The sequence below is a fragment of the Ornithorhynchus anatinus genome, unplaced genomic scaffold, assembly GCF_004115215.2.
Source record: "Ornithorhynchus anatinus isolate Pmale09 unplaced genomic scaffold, mOrnAna1.pri.v4 scaffold_93_arrow_ctg1, whole genome shotgun sequence".
Taxonomy (NCBI): domain Eukaryota; kingdom Metazoa; phylum Chordata; class Mammalia; order Monotremata; family Ornithorhynchidae; genus Ornithorhynchus; species Ornithorhynchus anatinus.
In genome coordinates, this window is record NW_024396943.1 from 101,195 (window position 1) to 124,652 (window position 23,458).

The 23,458-nt window shown below is 47.9% G+C and overlaps 1 protein-coding gene across 4 annotated transcripts in view; it reads right to left on the bottom strand.

The window, feature by feature from the left end:
• Positions 1-9,286: 9,286 nt before the first annotated feature.
• Positions 9,287-23,458, bottom strand: part of LOC114809005 (RING finger protein 17-like) — a 44,719-nt gene continuing 30,547 nt past the window's right edge. For 2 of the 4 annotated variants that reach the window (XM_039911076.1, XM_039911075.1), the window contains 4 exons: positions 22,006-22,159; positions 16,162-16,297; positions 15,745-15,934; positions 9,287-9,460 (listed from right to left, as the gene is read on the bottom strand). In XM_039911076.1, coding sequence (XP_039767010.1) covers positions 9,452-9,460; positions 15,745-15,934; positions 16,162-16,297; positions 22,006-22,159 — 489 coding nt within the window. In that variant the 3' untranslated portion in view covers positions 9,287-9,451. Of the gene's footprint in view, positions 9,461-13,356; positions 13,457-15,744; positions 15,935-16,161; positions 16,298-22,005; positions 22,160-23,458 lie in introns of all 4 variants that reach the window. The other 2 variants (XR_005659743.1, XM_039911077.1) reach the window with 2 other exon arrangements.

A 23,458-nucleotide genomic window follows, 5' to 3' on the forward strand; every position in this document is an offset into this window, starting at 1 on the left:
TAATAGTTTGTATAAATTTTCTGCATTAAAGCCATAGCTTTTGTAGGTTTACACATTTAAGCTCTAGCTTTCGTAGCAAGTTTCATTGTTTCCTAAGTTTCATTTTTCCACACCTGGATCCAAGTGCCCACAGACAAACCCCCTCCTTCGGGGCACATCACCATATTCTTATTGTTCTTCCCAGTGACTGGGTCGTGAAGGCCCAGATGGAAGAAGTTCATGATGTAAAGTCAGACAGGCACTCAGAGATGAGGAGTTTCTGTTGGATATGGAGGTGGAGGGCAACTGATGGAGGGTCCCGGGTCCAGCACTATGTTCCTTGTGTACACCTTTTATGGCTGATATTTAAGTGTTTACTGTGTGCCAGGCACTGTACTAAGCACTGGGTAGATTTGAGCTCTCCATCACCTTGCCCCTTCCTATCTCACCTCCCTTCTCTCCTTCTACAGCCCACCCAGTACACTCCGCTCCTCTGCTGCTAACCTCCTCACGGTCCCTCATTCTTGCCTGTCCTGCCGTCGACCCCCAGTCCACATCCTCCCACTGACCTGGAACCCCCTCCCTCCTCACATCCACCAAACTAACTCTCTTCCCCTCTTCAAAGCCCTACTGAGAGTTCACCTCCTCCAGGAGGCCTTCCCAGACTGAGCCCTCCCTTTCCCTCTACCCCTCCTCCCCTCCCCATTCTCCCTACTCCCTCTCTCTCCTCTACCCCTTCCCCTCCCCACAGCGCTTGTGTATTTGTATATAGTATTTATTACTCTATTTTATTAATTATGTGTATCTATCTATGATTCTATTTATTTTGATGGTATTGGTGCCTGACTACTTGTTTTGTTTTGCTGTCTCCCTCCCTCTTTTAGACTGTGAACCCATTGTTGGGCAGGGATTGTCTCTATCTGTTGCCAAATTGTACATTCCAAACGCTTAGTACAGGGCTCCGCACACAGTAAGCGCTCAATAAATATGATTGAATGAATGAATGAACTTAAATACCAGCCATATATATGTACACAGGGAACTGGTGCTGGGCCCAAGACCCTCCAGTAGTTGCCCATCCACTTTGCATCAAACTCCTCACCATTAGCTTTAAGACACTCAATCACCTTGCTCCCTCCTACCTCACCTCACTGCTCTCCTACAACAACCCAGCCTGCACACTTTGCTTCTCTGAAGCCAACCTACTCACTGTACCTCAATTTCATCCATCTCGCCGGTGACCTCTCACCCATGTCCTACCCGTGGCCTGGAACGCCCTCCCTCACTAAGACCTCCTTTCAGCTTCTCCCGCTCCCTTCTGCAGCACCCTCACTCTCTCCCTTTATAGACATATCTGTAATTTATTTATTTATATTAACATCTGGTCCACCCTCCCCCAAACTGTAAGCTCTTTGTGGGCAAGGCGTATATCTGTTTATTAATATATTTTACTCTCCAAAGTGCTTAGTACAGTGTTTTGCACACTGTGCTCAATAAACATAATTGAATCCCTTCATTCACACCCTCCCTCAGCCCCACAGCATTATGTGTATGTCCGTGATTTATTTATATTAATGCCTGTCTCCCCCTCGAAGCTGTAAACTAGTTAATAATGATGGTATTTGTTAAGCGCTTACTATGGGCAAAGCACTGTTCTAAGCGCTGGGGGGATACAAGGTGATCAGGTTGTCCCATTTGGGGTTCACAGTCTTCATCCCCATTTTACAGATGAGGTAACCGAGGCCCAGAGAAGTTAAGTGACTTGCCCAAGGTCACGCAGCTGACAAGTGGCAGAGCCGGGATTAGAGCCAATGACCTCTGACTCCCAAGCCCGGGCTCTTTCCACTAAGCCATGCTGCTTCTCTGTATAATAAGAGAAGGAATATATCTGTTATATTATTCTGTTGTACATTCCCAAGTACTTAGTACAGTGCTCTGCACACCGCATGGCTTAGTAAATAGAGCACAGACCTAGGAATCAGAATAATAATGTTAATAATGTTGGTATTTTTTAAGCGCTTACTATGTGCAGAGCACTGTTCTAAGCGCTGGGGTAGACACAGTGGAATCAGGTTGTCCCACGTGGGGCTCACAGTCTTAATCCCCAGTTTACAGATGAGGTAACTGAGGCACAGAGAAGTTAAGTGACTTGCCCACAGCCACACAGCTAACAAGTGGCAGAGCCGGGATTCAAACCCATGACCTCTGACTCCAAAGCCCCTGCTCTTTTCCACTGAGCCACACTGCTTCTCTATTCTCATCCTGGCTCTGCCACTTACCTGCTATGTGACTTTGGGTAAGTCCCTTAACCTCTCTGGCCTTCAGTTATCTATAAAATGGTGATTAACACTGTGAGCCCCATGTGGGACAGGAACTGAGTCCAACCTGATTAGCTTGTATTCATTCATTCATTCATTCAATAGTGTTTATTGAGCACTTACTATGTGCAGAGCACTGTACTAAGCGCTTGGAATGTACAAATCGGCAACAGATAGAGATAGTCCCCGGCCACTGACGGGTTTACAGTCTAATCAGGGGAGACAGACAAAAACAGTAGCAATAAATAGAATCAAGGGGATGTACATCTCATTAAAACAATAGCAATAAATAGAATCAAGGTGATGTACATCTCATTAACAAAATAAATAGGGTAATAAAAAATGTATACGAATGAGTGGACGAGCACAGTGGCTGAGGGAAGGTGAAGGGAGAGGGGGAGGAGCAGAGGGAAAGGGGGGAAAAGGGGGCTTAGCTAAGGGGAGGTGAAGGGAGGGTAGAGGGGCAGCAGAGGGAGCAGAGGGAAAGGGGAAGCTCAGCTCTGCCACTTGTCAGCTGTGTGACTGTGGGCAAGTCACTTAACTTCTCTGTGCCTCAGTTCCCTCATCTGTAAAATGGGGATTAAGACTGTGAGCCCCACGTGGGACAACCTGATTCCCCTGTGTTTACCCCAGCGCTTAGAGCAGTGCTCTGCACATAGTAAGCACTAAACAAATACCAACATTATTATTATTATTATTAAAGAGAGAAGGGAGGAGAGGTAGGAGGGGGCGAGGTGATGGAGAGCCTTGAAGCCTAGAGTGAGGAGTTTTTGTTTTGAGCGGAGATTGATGGGCAACCACTGGAGGTTTTTAAGAAGGGGAGAAACGCCCAGAGCGTTTCTGCAGGAAGATGAGCCGGGCAGCAGAGTGAAGAATAGACTGGAGCGGGGAGAGACAGGAGGAAGGGAGGTCAGAGAGAAGGCTGACACAATAATCCAGCCGGGATATTATGAGAGCCTGTACCAGCGCTTAGTACAGTGCCTGGCACGTAGTAAGCACAAAAGAAATACCATAAAAAATAAGCGCTCAATAAATGCGATTAATTGATCGCCAACATGCGGCGATAGAAAGGCCCAGCCTCCGATTACAAGCCTATTGCCATACCATAACCTAGCTCCCACCAGGCGGCGATAGAGAGGCGCAGCCTTACAGAATAACGATTAGCACCACCAGGCGGCGATAGAGAAGGGCAGCCCCAAGGAACAATGCCTAGTACCACTAGGGCGGCGATAGAGGCACAGCTGTAAGGAACGGAGTCTCCCCAGGGGATGAAAGACCAGCCCAGCCTCCCAGAATACCTGTTAGGGTTACCAGGGTGCGATGGAGAGGGGCAGCCTCCCAAAAGAGCGATTAGTGCCAGCAGAGAGCGATAAAGAGTCGCCACTTCCCAGAATAATGATTAGGACCACCAGGGGGCGAAAGAGAGGCGCCGTCTCCCAGAAACATGCCTAGAACCAACAGGGTACGGATGATAGAGAGGCGCAGCCTCCCAGAATAAGTTTTTTTAATGGTATTTGCTAAGCGCTTACTATGTGCCAAGCACTGTTCTAAGCGCTGGGGCAGATACAAGGTAATCAGGTTAACCCACGTGGGGTTCACAGTCGTGGCTCAGTGGAAAGAGCCTGGGCTTGGGTGTCAGAGGTCATGGGTTCGAATGCCGACTCCCACTTGTCTGTTGTGTGACTGTGGGCAAGTCACTTAACTTCTCTGTGCCTCAGTTCCCTCATCTGTAAAATGGGGATTAACTGTGAGCCTCGCATGGGACAACCTGATTACCCTGTATCTATTGCTTAAAACGGTGCTCTGCACATAGTAAGCGCTTAACAGATACCAACATTATTATTATTAATCCCCATTTTACAAATGAGGGAACTAAGACTCAGAGAAGTTGACTTGCCCTAAGTCACACAGCTGATGTGGCGGAGGCGGGATTAGAACCCACGGCCTCTGACTACCAAGCCCGTCCTTTTTCCACTAAGCCACGCTGATTGGTGCCATCAGGGAGCAATAGAAAGATGCAGCTTCCCAAGATAATCATTAGTGCCACCAGGAGAGCAGTAGAGAGGCACAGCTTTCCAGAATAATTAGTGCCACCAGGGGGCGATAGAGGCGCAGCCTCCCAGAATAAAGATTGGTGCCACCAGAGGGCGATAGAGATGCACAGCCTCCCTGAACAAGCCTACTGCCACCAGGCGGCGATAGAGAGGTGTAGCCACCCCGAATAATAATAATAATAATAATAGTAATAGTATTTAAGTGCTTACTATGTGCCTAGCGCTGTTCTAAGCGCTGGGGGGGAGGGGGTTTACAAGGTGATCAGGTTGTCCCACGTGGGACTCACAGTCTTAATCATTTTACAGATGAGGGAACTAAGGCTCAGAGAAGTTAAGTGACTTGCCCAAAGTCACACAGCTGACAAGCGGCAGAGTCGGAATTAGAACCCATGACCTCTGACTCCCAAACCCTGGCTCTTTCCACTGAGCCACGCTGCTTCCCCAACGATCAGTGCAGCCGTGGGGCGATAGAGGCGCAGCCGTCCAGAATAACGATTAGTGGAACCGTCAGCAAGGTTACGAATTATGGCAGAAGACAGGACATTCTGAAGTAAATGCATCCATAGAGTCGCCATGAATCAGAAACGACTCGACGGCATATGATACTAATAATAAAAAAACCACCAGGGGGCAATAGAGAGGGGCAGCCCCCAGGATAACGACTCATGCCACCAGGGGGCAATAGAGAGGCGCAGCTTCCCAGAAGGACGATTAATGCCACTAGGGGGCGATAGAGAGGTGCAACCTGACAGCCTAAGGATGAGCACCACCAGGGAGGGCTAGAGGGGCCCAGCCACCCAGAGTAAAAGCAGCGCCAAGTGAGAGTCATTCATTCATTCAATCGTATTTATTGAGCGTTTACTATGTGCAAAGCACTGTACTAAGCGCTTGGAATGTTCAGTCAATAGTATTTATTGAGCGCTTACTATGTGCAGAGCACTGGACTAAGCGCTTGGAATGAACAAGTCGGCAATAGATAGAGACAGTCCCTGCCGTTTGACGGGCTTACAGTCTAATCTGGGGAGACAGACAGACAAGAACAATGGCAGTAAATAGAGTCAAGGGGTAGAACATCTCGTAAAAACAATGGCAACTAAATAGAATCAAGGCGATGTACATTTCATTAACAAAATAAAATGTACAGTCGGCAACAGATAAGGACAATCCCTGCTCAATAATGGGCTCACAGTCTAAATGGAGGAGACAGACAGCAAAGCAAAACAGAACAAAACAAAACTACATCATCCAGATAAATAGATCATGGAGATATACAACTCATTAACAAAATAAATAGGGTAATAAATAATATATACAAATGAGCACAGGGCTGAGGGGAGGGGAAGGGGAAAGAGCAGAGGGCGGAGGGGGAAGGGGAGGAGGAGCAGAGGGAAAAGGGGGGCTCAGTCTGGGAAGGCCTCCTGGAGGAGGTGAGCTCTCAGTAGGTCTTAGAAGAAGGGAAGAGAGTTAGTTTGGCGGATGTGAGGAGGTAGGGCATTCCAGGTCAGTGGTAAGACGTGGGCCGGGGATCGATGGTGGGGCAGGCGAGAACAAGGGACCGAGAGGAGGTGAGCGGCAGAGGAGCGGAGTGTGCGGGCTGGGCTGGAGAAGGAGAGAAGGGAGGTGAGGTAGGAGGGGGTAAGGTGATGGAGAGCTTTGAAGCCAAGGGTGAGGAGTTTTTGTTTTGTGTAAAGGCTGATAGGCAGCCACTGGAGGTTTTTGAGGAGAGGAGTGACATGCCCAGAGCGTTTCTGTCGGAAGATGATCCGGGCAGCGGAATGAAGGATAGACTGGAGTGGGCAGAGACAGGAGGAAGGGAGATCAGAGAGAAGGCTGACACAATAATCCAGCCGGGATATTATGAGAGCTTGTACCAGCACGATAGCCATTTGGATGGAGAGGAAAGGGCGGATCTTGGCGATATTGTGAAGGTGAGACCGGCAGGTGTTGGTGACGGATTGGATGTGCGGGTTGAATGAGAGAGCTGAGGATGGCTTCCACGTGGCAAAGGGTCGAAAAGCAGGGAACAGAGAAGTCCATCCGTCTGGGTCCCTTCCGGATGTAGGCACTGTGCTGAGCACCCCCTGAAATACAAGAGAGGTGCAGGGCAGGTGAGTGTGGGCGGGTGGTCACATTTGGGTATGCACTCTTTATGTACCCAAAGAAGCAGCGTGGCTCAGTGGAAAGAGCACGGGCTTGGGAGTCAGAGGTCATGAGTTCGAATCCCGGCTCTGCCACTTGTCAGCTGCGTGACTGTGGGCAAGTCACTTCACTTCTCTGTGCCTCAGTTCCCTCATCTGTAAAATGAGGATTGACTGTGAGCCTCACGTGGGACAACCTGATTACTCTGTATCTACCCCAGCGCTTAGAACAGTGCTTGGCATATAGTAAGCGCTTAACAAATTCCAACATTATTAGATAAGAGGAGAACCAGGAGAGGACAGAGTCAGGGAAGCCGAGGTTTGATAACGTTTTCCGGAGAAGGTGGAGTACCGCTACCTGGTGCCGCCGCCTGGTGGCGCTAATCGTTACTCTGGAAGGCTGCGCCTCTCTATCGCCCCCTGGTGACACTAATCGTTATTCTAAGAAGCCGCGCCTCTCTATCGCCCCCCTGGTGGCACTAATCGTTATTCTAAGAAGCTGCACCTCTCTATCGCCCCCTGATGGTGCAAGGCATCGTCCTGTGGGACCGTGTTTCTTTATCGCCCCCTGGTGGCAGTATGGTACGGCACGACCGTAGGCTTTTTCTCCGAGGCTGCGCCTCCTTATCGCCACAGAGTGATCAGTTGATCAATCAATCGTATTTATTGGGCGCTTACTTTCATTCATTCATTCAATCGTATTTACTCTGCGCATACTGTGTGCAGAGCACTGTACTAAGCATTTTGGAAAGTACATTATAATAAACACACTCCCTGCTCACTATGAGTTTGCAAACTAGACATTAATATAAATACATGAATTTCAGAATAAATGAATTACAGAAGTGCTGTGGAGCAGGGAGGGGGCTTCTAGAATGTAAATCCGTGTGGGCAGGGATTGTCTCTATTGCTGAACTGTACTTTTCAAATGCTTAGTACAGTGCTCTGCACACAGTAAGCGCTCAATAGATACGATTGAATGAATGAATGAAGGCAACCCAGAAGAAAGTGGGAGAAGAGGAAAACCTCCTGTCATTCAACCCACATACTTGTATCTGTAATTATGTCTACTGATGTCTGTCTCCCCCTCTAGACTGTAAGCTCTTTGTGGGCAGAGAATGTCTGTTTACTGTCATGTTGCAGTCTCCCAAGCGCTTAGTACAGTACTCTGCACACAGTAAGTGCTCAATAAATACAGTTGAATGAACTGATGGATGGATGGATGGATGGATGAATGGAGGAGAGGAGGGGTCTGTGAGCCAAACAATGCTTCATAATAATGGCCAAACCACTACGCCCAGCCAAGTTCATGAGGCACAAAGACGGGGTAAACTGCCAACAGTGATGGCCTCCCAGAATCTAGACATACAAGGGTTAAGGACAAGGATGGAAATGTTCCAAAAGATGTCAACTTTTAACAATTGTTTTGTGCGGCTCAAATCCTCAGGTGGTGCAGTCGCTGTAAAAATTAACTTTCTGGTCTTTTTGAAAAACCAAGCTGTATATGTCTGTAAAATCTGCAGCTAATGCAACTGTACCTTGGGCAGATACAGCATGCGTTTGGGGCTCTCCAGTCTCCCAGTATAAATTTATTTCAAAACCTTAGGGCATAGTGGAGCTCTATTGGTATTGCAGGAGTTCTTCAATAGAACACCAGTTACCATATTAGCCAAGCTAAACTCTTTTGGTGTTTTTTCTGCTGATAGGAAGTTGAAGCTACTACATGAGCACCAACAGAGGAGGTGGGTGAAAGACTTTAAAAGAGCATTTTAACAGCTGGCCTGTTAAGAACGCCACAGGAAGATAACGTTAAAAATAAAGTGAGTGCTTTAAAGCACAGAATAAAAATAATAATAATGTGGTATTTGTATGTACATTAATGACTATTTCCCTCTCTAGTCTGTGAGCCCCTTGTGGGCAGGGAACGTGTCTATCGATTCTGTTGTATTGTCCTCTCCCAAGCACTTAACACAGCGCTTAAAAATGGTTTTTAAAAAACGATATTTTAAAATACTACGGATTGATTGTAAGGCAGTTATGGGCCAAGCGCTGGGCAAATACAAGGTAATCAGAAGAGACATAGTGTCTGCCCCACATGGGGATCACTATCTAAGGCGGGGGAGAATAGCTGAGAAGCAGCGTGGCCTAGGGCCTGCAAGTCAGAGGACCCGGGTTCTAATTCTTGGTCTGCCAAACGCTCCGCCGTGACACCTTTGGCAAGTCATTTACCATCTCTGGGCCTCAGTTTCCACACTGCAAAATGTGGATTCAATACCTGTTCTCCCTCCTACTTACATCCGTGAGCCCCCACGTGGGTCAAGGACTGTGTCCAATCTAACCAACTTCTATCTAACCCAGCGCCTAGAACAGTGTTTGACATACAGTAAGTGCTTACAAGAACCACAAATTTACATAAAAAAAAAGCCAGGTATTTTATCCCTACATTACAGATGAGAAAATGGAGGTACAGAGAGGTTCAGTGACTTACTCAAGGTCACACGGCAGGCCAGGTGCGGAGCCTTTATTAGAACTTGCGTCTCCTGACTCCCGGTCCCGTGCTCTATCCGTTAGGCTTCGCGGCTTTGCCAAGACATTGAGTCAGGAAGGGGACATTCCCAGGGACGGTGCCGTGATAGCGTAAGGCCCGCCCCAAAGGCTGCCATTGCCGCTGCCGCCAGGAACGTTTCACTCAACTCTGGAGCCGCAGGGATGAGGCATGGTCAGAGAGGGGCAAATGCCCTGAGGAGTGGGAAAAGAATTAATGGAATCTATTGGGAAACTTTCACATGAAGAGTCAGAAGCGAATTTTATTGTAATACTCTTTTTTCAGCATCTGAAAATAGTTCCAAACCCAACATACATTTGCTTTGGATGACACCTCATATTACATAAAACTTAGCATATCACAAATCCGTTCTATGCATCACTCTTCTGCTCTTCTCCCCAAATTCCACGGCTTTTACTAGAACCCCTGAAAAACAAAAACCGGAGGCTGACTTCAATCTAGGTTATTCATTCATTCAGTTGTATTTATTGAGTGCTCTACTGTGTGTGGAGCACTGTACTAAGCGCTCAGGAGAGTACAATACAACAATAAACAGACACATTCCCTGCTCACAAAAAGCTTAGAGTCTGGAGGGGGAGACAGACATTAATATGAATAAACTACAGATGTGGACATAAGTGCCAGGGGGATGAGGAGGGGAGGAGAGGGGATTGTAATAGCACTATTCAAATCTCATGCCATTTTAGCTGGTACTGGGTTGCCAGAGACCCTAGCCATGGACAGGGTGAATGACGTAGGAGCCTAGCAAGAGTCCCGCACTTCTGGTGAACGGGTCTACTATGGCAGCGACCAAGAGTTGTAGGGAAAGCCAGGTGCAAGGAGGTGGACGGAGCCTGCTTGATATCGGCAGCAGTAGCTGCGGTTAGAAGGGTCCTCGATCTCCGGGTACCCAGAGAGCAAACCCCATGAAATGAAGGCTGCTGCAGACTGGGTGGGGCATCTAAGGAAACTCTGGGTATGGTGGAGAAACTGGGGGAGGTCTGGGAACTAGTCAGACAGTGAATTAACGCACAGGGCCCGCGGAAGGGCATCGGGCAAGTTACGGGGGCTCATCATCCACACAACACTTGTCTTGTAGCTTAGGCAGAGGGCAGTGGAGGCTCATGAGGCCTTCCCGGACCTAGCCCTTGAGTTTCCTCATCGGTCCTCTCACCTCTGCGTCAACTCTGCATTTGGTTGTATACCCCTCAGCTGCCTCGATACTCACCCCGGTCCCACAGCACCTGGGGAAACATCTTAATATTCTACTGTTACCCTTCTCCATAGTCTATTTTCATTTCTGTCTCTCCCTGGAGAGTGTAAGCTTCTTGGAGGAAGGGATCGTGTCTACCTAGTCTGTTGTATTGTACTCTCGTGAGCTTTAAGTGCAGTGCCTTGCACAGAGTGAATGCTTAATAAATGCCCTTGACTGACTGATCGATTGATTGACTCGGGCCCAAGGTTTTGACAGCCAATACTCTGGGACAAGACTCTCAGCTACCCCAAGCTTTCATTTGACCAAGAGAGGTTTTGGCCTATCCTCCCTGGGTAAGCCTGTCACCTCAACCTCTGCTGCCAATCAATCGACGGTATTTTTTGAGCACTTCCTATGTGCAGAGCACTATACTAAGTGCTTGGGAGAGTACAATACATCAGAATGAGCAGACACCTTCCCCGCCCAGAACGAGCGGACAGACTGAAGTCCTCCTGGGTCCTGGAGATCTGCCACTGGCTCCACTTCTCTTGCACTCCACTGGGCTGGAATGCCCTCCCTCTTCCTTTTGGCCAGACTGTCACTCTCCCTACTTTCAAATGACATCTCCTCTAAGAGGCGCTGGCCAACTAAAGCCTCATTCTCTCTTCTCCCACTCCCATCTGCATTGTCGCTGCACTTGGGTTTGCACCTTTTAGCCACCCCTCCCCCTCAGCCCCAGAGCACTTGTGTCCATATCTATAATTTATTTATGTAGATTAACACCCATCTCCCCCGTAGACTGAAATCTCATTGTGGGCAGGGAACAGGCCACCAACTCTGTTCCATTGTCCTCTTCCAAGCACTTAGTCCTGTGCTCTGCACAGTAAGCGCTCACTAAATTCGACCGATTGATTGCACAGAACATTCTGGCCTGCAACAGTTGCCCAACTCCTCTGGCTTCCAGAACAGCAGGGACGCCCTGGCTCTGCTGCTGTCCCACCACCATTAACGCCACTAACGCCGCCACCTGCAAAGAAGATTCTGGCAGGAGAAACATATTGCCGGGGAGATTGTTTTGCAACAGGGGAAAGCTGGGACCTGCATTTTATATAGAGCACATACGTTGACTGCCATATGGGTGGGGGGAGGTCTCATTTCTCTGAGATCTTTTGGTTTTATTCTAAAATGTCAAAGGTTGATGCCCTATTCAGGAAAAAGTTCAGAATTCACTTTTCCACACAGCAAAATCTGTAGTCTACACTAAGGGTAATTCTAACTTTCAAACGAAGTAAAAATTAAATGTCTCTGGGCACTCAAAGTGGCTTATTGGACTTGAAAGTGCAGTCACAAGAGCTGTAGTCAAGGCCACTGACTGATCAATCAATCAACTAATCCTATTTATTGAGTGCTTACTGGGTGCAGAGCACTGTAATAAGTGCCTGGGAGAGTACAATCTAACTGATCTGGAAGACATGTTCCCTGCCCATAAGGGGCTGAAAGTCTAGAAGAGAGCCAGACCTTAAGATAAATTACACAGATGTACAGAAGCAACGTGGCTCAGTGGAAAGAGCACGGGTTTGGGAGTCAGAGGTCAGGGGTTCGAATCTCGACTCTGCCACTTGTCAGTTGTGTGACTGTAGGCAAGTCACTTAATTTCTCTGTGCCTCAGTTACCTCATCTGTAAAATGGGGATTAAGACTATGAGCCTCACGTGGGACAACCTGATTACCCTGTATCTACCCCAGCGCTTAGAACAGTGCTCAGCATATAGTAAGCACTTAACAAATGCCAACATTATTATTATTATTACAGAGGTTCTGTGGGGCTGAGGGTAGGATGCATAAAATGTACAAATGCAAGTGCCACAGTTACCAAGAAGGGAGAGGGAATAGGGGAAATGAGGGCTTAGTCAGGGAAGGCTTTTTGGAGATGCGCTTTTAATAAGGCTTTAAAGGTGGAGAGAGTGGTGGTCTGTCAACTATGAAGGGAGAGGGAGTTGCAGGACGTGCGCGAGGAGTCCGCGGTGGGATCAACAAGAATTCATTAAAGGAGCAAAGAGAGCATGCTGGGTTGCAGCAGGAAATCAGAGAGGTACGATAGGAGGGGGAAAGGTGACTGAATGCTTTAAAGCCGACGGTAAGAAGTTTCTGTTGAATGCGGAGGTGGATGTATATATTTTATATATGTATATACTGTATATATTTTCGTTACCCTATTTATTTTGTTAATGAATTGTACCTCGCCTTGATTCTATTTAGTTGCCATTGTTTTTACGAGATGTTCTTCCCCTTGACGCTGTTTAGTGCCATTGTTCTTGTCTGTCCGTCTCCCCCGATTAGACTGTAAGCCCGTCAAACGGCAGGGACTGTCTCTATCTGTTGCCGACTTGTTCATCCCAAGCGCTTAGTACAGTGCTCTGCACATAGTAAGCGCTCAATAAATACTATTGAATGAATGAATGAATGATGGGCAACCACTGGAGGTTCTTGAGGAGGGGGGGAACATGGACTGAACGGTTTTCAGAAAAATGATCAGGGCAATAGGGTCATGTTTGGACTGGTAAGGCAACACGGGAAGCAGAAAGGTCAGCGAGGAGGCTGATGCGGTAATCAAGGCAGGACAGGATAAGCACTTGCATCAGCAAAGTAGCAGTTTGGATGGAGAGGAAATGGTGGATTTCAACGTTGTGACTATAGAACCGACAGGATTGGGCAACAGATTATGTACGTAATATGAGAGAGATAAGTTGATAATTTGTCTGTCTCCCCCGATTAGACTGTAAGTCCGTCAATGGGCAGGGATTGTCTCTGTTGCCGAATTGTACATTCCAAGCACTTAGTACGGTGCTTGGCACATAGTAAGCGCTCAGTAAATACTATTGAATGAATGAATGAATAATGCCAAGGTCATGGGGTTGTGAGTCTGGGAGGATGGTGGTGAGGTCTACAGTGATAGGGAAAGTCCAGGGGAGGACAGGTCTGGGTAGGAGGGTGAGGAGTTCTGCTTTGGACATGTTTAGTTTGAGGGGTTGGCAGGACATCCAAGTAGAGATGTCCTGGAGGCAGGCAGAAATACGAGACTTTAAAGATGGAGAAAGGCTGAAAGAGGGAACATTCATGGAACATACATTATTCATCCAAATCTGCAAGTTCCATCTGCATCAATGGCTTATAAACTGGGTATCGCTCATCTTCAAACAAAAGCACTGTTGGCTCTGGTGTCAGAGTCTAAGGGTGAGAAACCAAAATCCAAGCTTCAGAATTTTAACTTTCACAGTGAAGTCTGAGTTACCTTGCATGCCTCTTCAAATATATGCCCACTGCAGAGTACATAGATATGCACTGGGAAGACCCTCAGGGTATATGTATATCTATCTATCTACCTCCATACGTATGTAGAGAAAAAGAGAGAATATTTATCTCTATGCTTCTCTCTCTACATACACAATAGTGACAAGAATGAGTTGTTTGCTGTCTTTTACACAAGTAGAGTTAACCTTGGAAGGCTCAGGGAAGACAGGGCTCTGGAGGGGTGCTTTAAAGCCAGTGATAAATAGCAATATGGTGAAGAGCAACCTCGACGGTGTTCACTGAGCACTTACTTACTGGGTGCAGAGCAATGTACTACTAGAAGCCTGGAAATATACAGCTCATAGCAGTGGGGAGGGAGGATAAGGATGGGGAAGGGCGGGGAGGAGAGGGGAGGGGAGAAAAAGGAGAAGTCTTACGTGACGCATCTAAGGCTAGAACACCATTGGGGAAATCAGGGAGTGATAGGACACGAGGCATACAGTCCCTGTCCCACGTATGGCTCACAGTCTTAAATCAAAAGAAGGGGGATTTAATTCCCCATTTACAGATGAGGTAACTGAGGCCTGGAGAAGTGAAGTGACTTGCCCAAGGTCACCTAGCAGACAAGTGGATTAGAACCCAAGACCTCTTTCCACTAGGCCATGCTGCTTCCCAAATCTCAAACGTTGTAAAAATCCCCCAAGGCCCCCTCGCACACAGGGGTGGTTCCGAGAGAACTTGTCTGCTGTGTGACCTTGGGCAAGTCGCTTAACTTCTCTGTGCCTCAGTTACCTCATCTGTAAAATGGGGATTAAAACTGTGAGCCCCACCTGGGAAAACCTGATTACCTTTTATCCACCACAGCGCTTAGAACAGTGCTCGGCACATAGTAAGCGCTTAATAAATACCATTATTGTTATTATTATTATTATTATCGATCATGCCGAGAACATCAGTCCTGTTTGTGGAGGACATCTCGATTCTGAGATGTTCATCTGTGGCAGACCCTGCTAGGGGGAATGTGAATTCCATATGCTGTGACCTCTGCCTTAACCGACTGATGCCATTTTGACACAGATGGGATCATCCTGACTCCCAACGCAGCTCCCCATAGCAGAAGGCAACAGGCCTACAGAATTGGCACTGAATTTTATTGGTTATGATATGCTGCAATTCTAGCCTCTTTCCTTTCCTCCTATTAGATTTTCTGGTTGTGGTGGCTCAGTTTTTCTTTTGGTCTCTCCTCCAAAGATAAAAGTTGTAGTTAGGCAACTCTGTGGTGCCCCCATCACTTTGAGATTTTGAAGTGTTTCTATCTGGTTAAGAAAATCAGGTAAACTCAATGGTGTCAACTTGCACATCCCAAATGAATTCCTAATTTAGACCACTAAAATACCAATTTTCAATCAATCAGGACATCAAAATGAGAGGGTGAGCTACTACACTAGACTGTAGTGTCCCCTCTGTAGTTCCCCCTCTAGACTGTAAGCTCGTTGTGAGCAGGGAATGTGTCTGTTTATTGTTATATTGCACTCTCCCAAGCACTTACTTAGTACAATGCTCTGCACACAGTACGCACTCAATAAATATGAGTGAACATACACTATGGGGGAAAAGGGTGGGGGTTGGGGGGGGGGCGGTGCAAATTGCATCAGGAGAGAAAAAAACAATGCATTGCCCTCAACAAACAGGCAGGTGAGTCAAGTGATTTCTCTCCTCCCGGCCAGGGCTTGGGGAGGAGGGGTAAGGGGGCGCGGTGGGGGCGCGGGGAGAGAATCCCGGTGAGTGATACAGAGGCATCTCTTCCGGATTGGGTTTCCATTAAAACAGCCATAATTTTACAGAGAGCTGAGTGGACATCAGAGTCCCATAGAACACTATAGGAGCAGCAGCGTGGCTCAGTGGAAAGAGCACGGGCTTTGGAGTCAGGGCTCATGAGTTCGAATCCCAGCTCTGCCACTTGTCAGCTGTGTGACTGTGGGCAAGTCACTTAACGTCTCTGTGCCTCAGTTCCCTCATCTGTAAAATGGGGATTAAGACTGTGAGCCCCACGTGGGACAACCTGATTCCCCTGTGTCTACCCCAGCGCTTAGAACAGTGCTCGGCACATAGTAAGCGCTTAACAAATACCAACATTATTATTAACACTGACAGGAACACCGACAAATGTCAACTCTGAAATATTACATCATGTGTGGGAGCTGGATTAAACCATAAAGATTTACCAAAGTGAGAGCATGAAGTCGTTTGCCCCGAAGACACTCTATCATAGCCCATATTGCTTTCAGGCTCCAGTTGGGATAATAAGGAATCCGTATTTTTTCTAAATCCTTTTTTGGCGGTCTAAACCCGGCCAAAGTAACTTTGACAGCCTGTGCTGGATACCACATAAGGTCATCGGGTATCTGACGTAACCTGGAGGAGGTCGGGAGACAACAAGCCACAACTACTCACCAAAAATACCTGACACAAAATGAAATGGCTCCACCATGACTAAAACAGATTTTTCAGCTCCTAAATAACTCAAGTCCCTTTAAACTAGAAAATCCTTTTAGAAGGGAGCAAGGGATGAGTGACATGCATTCGAGAAGTGACTAATTCATGGAAAATTAAAACTTCACTAAGACAACTACTGTACTTACCTGCTTGGTGGCAATTTCTGATATGTCCCAGAGTCAACGAACTGCACCAAAACTGAGAGAGGATCCAGTTTGTTAATGGAAATGATTATTTCTCTACTCCACAAGTCATCGTGAGTTTGTGCCAGGCAAGGCATGCCTGAAAAGGAGGGATGTTGTGGGAGGGGAGGGAGAGGGAGATGGGGAGAGAGAGAGTGTGAGAGAGAAAGAGAGAGAGAGAGAAAGAGAGAAACAGCCAGTTATAATGCCGCTCTCCACTTTTTACAGACAACTTGTCACTCCAGTCCCTCAGAAGGCACCTGCTTCCCCAGCCCCAGGGTGAGTGCCTGTTTCTGCCACGGGCCGCCTATACTGCACAGCCCAGGGGACAGCTCTGGAACTGCTGCTTGTGAAGAGCTATGGTGCTTGGTGAACAGTACTTCCCTCATCGACAACCTCTTGAGCAGCTGGCTGCACAGCAGGGCCGCAAAGAGGCGATCCCTGCCCCACTGGTGCCTGCTCCCATCTATTTTATCACGTCTTTCAGGTATATTCCTCAATCGTACCCCTCTCTTCCATCGCACACTTTCATGAATGTATTCCATCAGCTTCCCCGCTTCATTCATTCATTCAATTATATTTATGGAGCACTTACTGTGTGCAGTGCACTGTACTAAGCACTTGGGAAGTACAATTCAGCAACAGAGACAATACCTGTCCACAACGGGCTCACAGTCTAGAAGGGGAGGAGACAGATATCAGAACAGGTAAACAGGCATCAGTAGCATCATTATAAATAAAAGGAATTATAAATATGTACATATACATCAATAATAAAATAAATAGAATTATAATTATAAATACATTCATATGTACAAAAGTGCTGTGGGGCGGGGAGGTGGGTAGAGCAAAGGGAGCGAGTCGCGGTGACGGGGGGGGGAGGGGGAGCAGAGGAAAAGGGGGGCTTAGTCTGGGAAGGCCTCTTGGAGGATGTGAGCCTTCAATAGGGCTTTGAAGGGGGGAAGTGTGATGGTTTGGCAGATTTGAGGAGGAATGACATTCCAGGCCAGAGGTAGGACGTGGGCCAGGGATCGACGAGGGGACAGGCGAGAATGAGGCACGGTGAGGAGGTTAGCGGCAGAGGAGCGGATTGTGTGGGCTGGGATGTAGAAGGAGAGAAGGGAGGTGAGGTAGGAGGGGGGAAAGGGGTGGAGAGCTTTGAAGCCAATAGTGAGGAGTTTTTGTTTGATATGGAGGTTGATAGGCAACCACTGGAGACTTTTTGGGGGGGAGGTGACATGCCCAGACCGTTTCTGTAGAAAGATAATCCAGGCAGCAGAGTGAAGTATAGATTGGAGTGGGGAGAGACAGGAGGTTGGGAGATCAGAGAGGATGCTGATGTAGTAATCCAGTCGGAATATAATGAGTGACTGTACTAAAGTGGTAGCGGTTTGAATGGAGAGGAAAGGGCAGATCTTGGCGATGGTGTGAAGCTGAGACTGACAGGTTTGGGTGACGGATTGGATATGAGGGGTGAATGAGAGATCAGACTCAAGGATGACACCAAGCTTGTCACCCTACCTACCTTCCTACCTGACCTCGCCGCCTACCCATTGTCCACATCCTCCCTCCCACTTTATATCGGACAGACCACACCACTCTCCCCACCTTCAAAGACATCCTATCATCCCATCTCCTTAACAAGAGGCCTTTCCTAACTAACCCCTCATTTCCCCAACTATTTGCCCTCCCTTTTCTGTCGTCTATACACTTAAGCACTTTGATTCTCTCGCCACCCCAGCCCAACATGTTACAACTCTCCCCATCCCAGCCCCGCGAGACTTACGGACACATCCCCACATTCTGCCGCTTCCCCTATCTGTAATTGATTTTCCTGTCTGTCTCCCCCACTAGAACTGTAATCTCCCTGAGGGCAGGAATCATGTCTACCAACTCTACTGTACTGCACTTTCCCAAGTGAAGCTTAGTTTGGTGCTCCGCAAATAGTAAGCACTCAAAAAATAACATCGATTGATTGATTTTACCTCGGTGGTAGGTTACCTATCTACTGAGAAGCAGCATGGCCTACTGGAAGGAGCACAGACCTGGGAGTTAGAGGGCCTGGGTTCTAATCCCGGTTCAGCCACTTGTCTGCTGTGGAACCTTGAGCAAGTCACTTAACTTCTCTGGGCAGGCCTCAGTTCCCTCATCTGTAAAATGGGGATTAAGACTGGGAGTCCTATGCGGGACAGGGACAGCGTCCAATCAGAATATCTTGTATTTACACCAGCTTTTAATACCACATTATCATCATCCATCCCTCCACCCAGGCACGTGGTACAGAGAGTAGCCCTGTAGCCCCTCGGCATTCACAGTTTCGTTGACTCGCAGCCTCTTTCGAGCCACAGTCCCGGGCTCTTCGGAGACGGGCTGGCCGGCCCCTTCCCGTCCCACCCCAGGAAAGCCCGGATGGCCGCCGAGGGGGACGGGAAACGTGCCAGTGCATGGAGCACGGCTGCCGTCGGGCGCAGATGGTATTTGTGGTTCCACTTCATTCGGAAGGGTTTCTCTCAACAGTCACCCACGAATACCCAAGGCTGGCTGCATACCCTGCCTAATCTCTGATTTCCCCACCCCAATTTCCCTCCCTCCTGTATCACCTAGGCACTTGCGTCTGTATCCCCTAAGCACTCAATCACCTTAGCTCCCCCAGCTCTTAAGGACAGAGCCTATAGTCGGCTGCCTTCCCTGACTCTAATTTTATTTCATTGTCTGTCTTCCCCACTAGACCGTAAGCTCCTTGAGGGCAGGAGATCCTGTCTATTTATTGTACTCTCCCAAGCTCCGAGTACTGTGCTCTGCATTCATTCATTCATTCAATCGAATTTACTGAATGCTTACTGTGTGCAAAGCACTGTACTAGGCATTTGGGAGAGTACAATATAGCATTAAACAGACACATTCTCTGCCCAAAACAAGCTTACAGTCTAGAGGGGGAGAACAATCAATAAGCACTCAATAATGCTGACCGACTGCTCCATCCCTACCAGCCCACTGCATTATTGTTTTATAGTTAATTAACCTGTACCTACCCCAGCGTCTAGAACAGTGTTGGACACACAGTAAGCGCTTAACAAATACCATAAAAAAATTCCTTCTCTCCCTACACGCACAGAATAATATGCACTGCTTCAGTTTTCCATCAATCGATCAATCAGTGATATTTGTGTGCTTCCTGTGTGCACGGCACTGTACTCTGCTCATTGTGAGCAGGGAATGTGTCAGATTGTTATATTGGACTCTCCCAAGAGCCTAATACAGTAAGTGCTCAATAAATACCAATGACTAAGCGCACGGGACAGTCCCACACACAGAGTCGGTAGAGAAGCAGCATGGCTCAGTGGGAAGAGCACAGGCTTGGGAGTCAGAGGTCAAGGGTTCAAATCCCAGCTCTGCCACTTGTCAGCTGTGTGACCGTGGGCAAGTCACTTCACTTCTCTATGCCTCAGTTACCTCATCTATAAAATGGGAATTAAGACTGTGAGCCTCATGTGGGACAATCTGATTACCCCGTATCTACCTCAGCGCTTAGAACAGTGCTCTGCAGATAGTAAGCGCTTAACAAATGCCACCATTATTATTATTACTCTCCCAAGAGCCTAATATAGTGCTCTGCACACAGTAAGTGCTCAATAAATACCAATAGCTGACTAAGCGCATGGGATAGTCCCACACACAGAGTCGGTAGAGAAGCAGCGTGGCTCAGTGGGAAGAGCACAGGCTTGGGAGTCAGAGGTCAAGGGTTCAAATCCCAGCTCTGCCACTTGTCAGCTGTGTGACCGTGGGCAAGTCACTTCACTTCTCTATGCCTCAGCTTCCTCATCTGTAAAATGGGAATTAAGACTGTGAGCCTCATGTGGGACAATCTGATTACCCCGTATCTACCTCAGCGATTAGAACAGTGCTCTGCAGATAGTAAGCGCTTAACAAATGCCACCATTATTATTATTATTACTCTCCCAAGAGCCTAATATAGTGCTCTGCACACAGTAAGTGCTCAATAAATACCAATAGCTGACTAAGCGCATGGGATAGTCCCACACACAGAGTTGGTAGAGAAGCAGCGTGGCTCAGTGGAAGAGCACAGGCTTAGGAGTCGGAGGTCATAGGTTCAAATCCCGGCTCTGCCACTTGTCAGCTGTGTGACTTTGGGCAAGCCACTTAACTTCTCTGTGCCTCAGTTGTCTCATCTGTAAAATGGGGATTAAGACTGTGATTACCTTGTATCTCCCCCAGTGCTTAGAAGAGTGCTTGGCACATAGTAGGCGCTTAACACCATCATTATTATTACTATTATTATTACTATTACTATGGTCCCTGCCCACAAGAGCCTTTAACAGCTCTATGAAGAATTAGACTCCATATTCAGAGTTGATGCTACAGAGATAGCTCTCTGTGACTGAAGGCTTAGGGAACCGGACCCCAAAGTCCCTGTCAAACTGTGCAGGTGTAAATCTTGACTGGAGACCCCAGCGTTCGTTTGCAGCCCCTGGTGTCGTTCATTCTCATCATCGCCGGGGTGATTTCTTTGCTCTAAGAGAAGCATCCCATTCCTTGATCCGGAGAGCAGGTTGGTCTGTGCCACAGCTGGGCCAGTGCTCCACAGGCAACCCTGACATAGGTCTCCCGTCCGCCGGCCACTTCGATCAATCGCTGGTATGTGTCGAGCGCCTACTGTGAGTAGAGCACTGTAGCTCAGCAAGCGTTTACTGTGAGCAGAGCACTGTAGCTCAGCGCTTGGGAGAGTACAACAGAACAGACACATTCCCCACCCCTGTGAAGAGTCCATTTCGATGTAGCCGCTGTGCTGGAGGCCCAGGCTACTCTGAGAGGACTCAACCCTTGGGCCAGGATCCCTCGGCCCTCTAACTCCTCGAGGAGACCCGGCGGGACATGGGGGTCCTCTTGGCTCTGGGCTCTGTCGTCCTCTCTTTGGTGTTTTTAAGACTGTGAGCCCCTGAAGGACAGGCGTTGTATCTGACTCTCACCTGTGTATTATCTCCCAGGGGTCAGTACAGTGCTCGGCCCCAAGTCGATGTTTAATGAACACTATCATTATAATAATGTAGGTATTTGTTAAGCGCTTACTATGTGCAGAGCACTGTTCTGATACAGGGCAATCAGGTTGTCCCACGTGAGGCTCACAGTTAATCCCCATTTTACAGATGAGATAACTGAGGCACAGAGAAGTGAAGTGACTTGCCCACAGTCATACAGCTTACAAATGGCAGAGCCGGAATTCGAACCCATGACCTCTGACTCCCAAGCCCGGGCTCTTTCCACTGAGCCACGCTGCTTCTCGGCGGGATGAGGGGGCAAGGCGGAAACCAGGTCAACCCGATGAGCCAACTCAAGCAGTGTGGATGGAAGGAGACAGGCATGTTATTCATAATTATATTATATTTTAATATTATAATATATTGCAATGTAATGATATATATTTATTATGTGTTATAATAGCATGATATTATATTAATGATATAACCACCACCATATTATTAATTATGTTATTGATAAATAATATAATGGTTATAATTTTATGATATTATGATATAATGATATTATAATGATGGTGTTATATTAATAATAATATGTGGTGCTATCGCATTATATAATGTTATATTATTCTATTCTATTATTATTAATACTGTCATTATTATTGTGAGTATAGGAAAGGTATTCACAATGACTTCTCTCTCAGCATGATTCTATCAGAGCCACGTCTGACAAGGATACTAAATGGCACAGCCAAAGCTGAAATGAAATGCGGATTTAGGGCTAAATAGTGAAAATAAAGTGTACAAATACCCGTCTTCATGCCGGTCAGGAGAAGAAGGGATGTCACACTATCCTTCCAGCGCTGCAGCACTCGATCCAGGCTCTCCGCTTTCCAGACGATTGCACTTTCATCTGTGTCACTCAAGGGGCTCGAACCAGCTTCTTGGCCGAGGCGGATATAAACCTAAGCCGAGAAAAGGGATGCTTTAACCCCAAAGACAGAGCTCTGTGACGACCAAACGGCGCCAAATGGCAGCAACGGAATGCCCAGAAGCGGCGTGGCCTAGCGGACAGAGGCCAGGGCGTGGGAGTCAGAAGGACCTGGCTTCTAATCCTGGCTCCGGCACTCGTCTGCTGGGTGACCTTGGATGAATCGCTTCACTTATCTGGGCCTCAGTTACCTCATCTGTAAAATGGGGATGAAGACCGTGAGCCCCATGTGGGGCGGAGCCACACCCGACCTGATTAGCTTGCATGTACCCCAACGCTTAGTACAGTGCCTAGCACACGATAATAATTAAGGTATTTGTTAACCGCTTACTATGTGCCAGGCACTGTTCTCTGCACTGGGGTAGATACAAGGTAATCAGGCTGGACACATGCCCTGTCCCACATGGGACTCACAGTCTTAAACCCCATTTGACAGATGAGGTAACTGAGGCACAGAGAAGTGGCTTGCCCAAGGTCACACGGCAGACAAGCGGCAGAGCCGGGATTAGAATCCAAGTCCTCTGACTCCCAATCCTGTGCTCTTGCCACTAGGGCATGCTGTTTCTCCTGCATAGTGAGTGCTTAAAGAAATACCATTGAAAAGAAAAAAAAAATCACTATCTTCTCCTGAATTCCAGAGAAGCCAGGATCCCCTACCCCCCGTCCAGCCCATGCCGAGCATCTCCGGTGCCGGGGAGCACTGCTGCCCCGGGAGGTGCCACTGCTCCCAAGTCACAGGCAGGCATGGGTTGGGTCTAGACTGGAAGCTCCTTGTGGGCATGGAACGTTTCTACCCTCTGTGTTCCATTGGATTCTCCCAAGCACTCGGTCCAGTGCTCTGCACACGGTAAGCGCTCAATAAACACCATCAGTAGATTGGGTCCCTAGGGCTCCTCCTGGCCGGACCCTGAGGTGGAAGTAGTACATCAAAAAGCCGGGGCCACTGCTTTGCCTGTGGAGCAGTTGGGTCCCGGGGTGCCCCTCGGTCTCAAGCCTCACTTGGCTCTCTTGAAGCAAGTCGGGGAAGGGGGCGAGAGCGTCAAAACCCATAACCGGGACCTGCGAGCGAGGGTGAAAGCTCAGGAATAAGGGTTAGGACAACTGGGTCCTCCTTTGAAAGGCCACATTGACGGGATTCTGCTCTATTTAGCTCAGGGCCTGGCAGCCCCTCCCCCGAGGTCACAGAGGGGACAATGCCAGAATTAAGGTGTTGGAGTCATGGGACACCCCCCAGATGGAAAACCAAAACCGACAGACATACAGAGACATACCT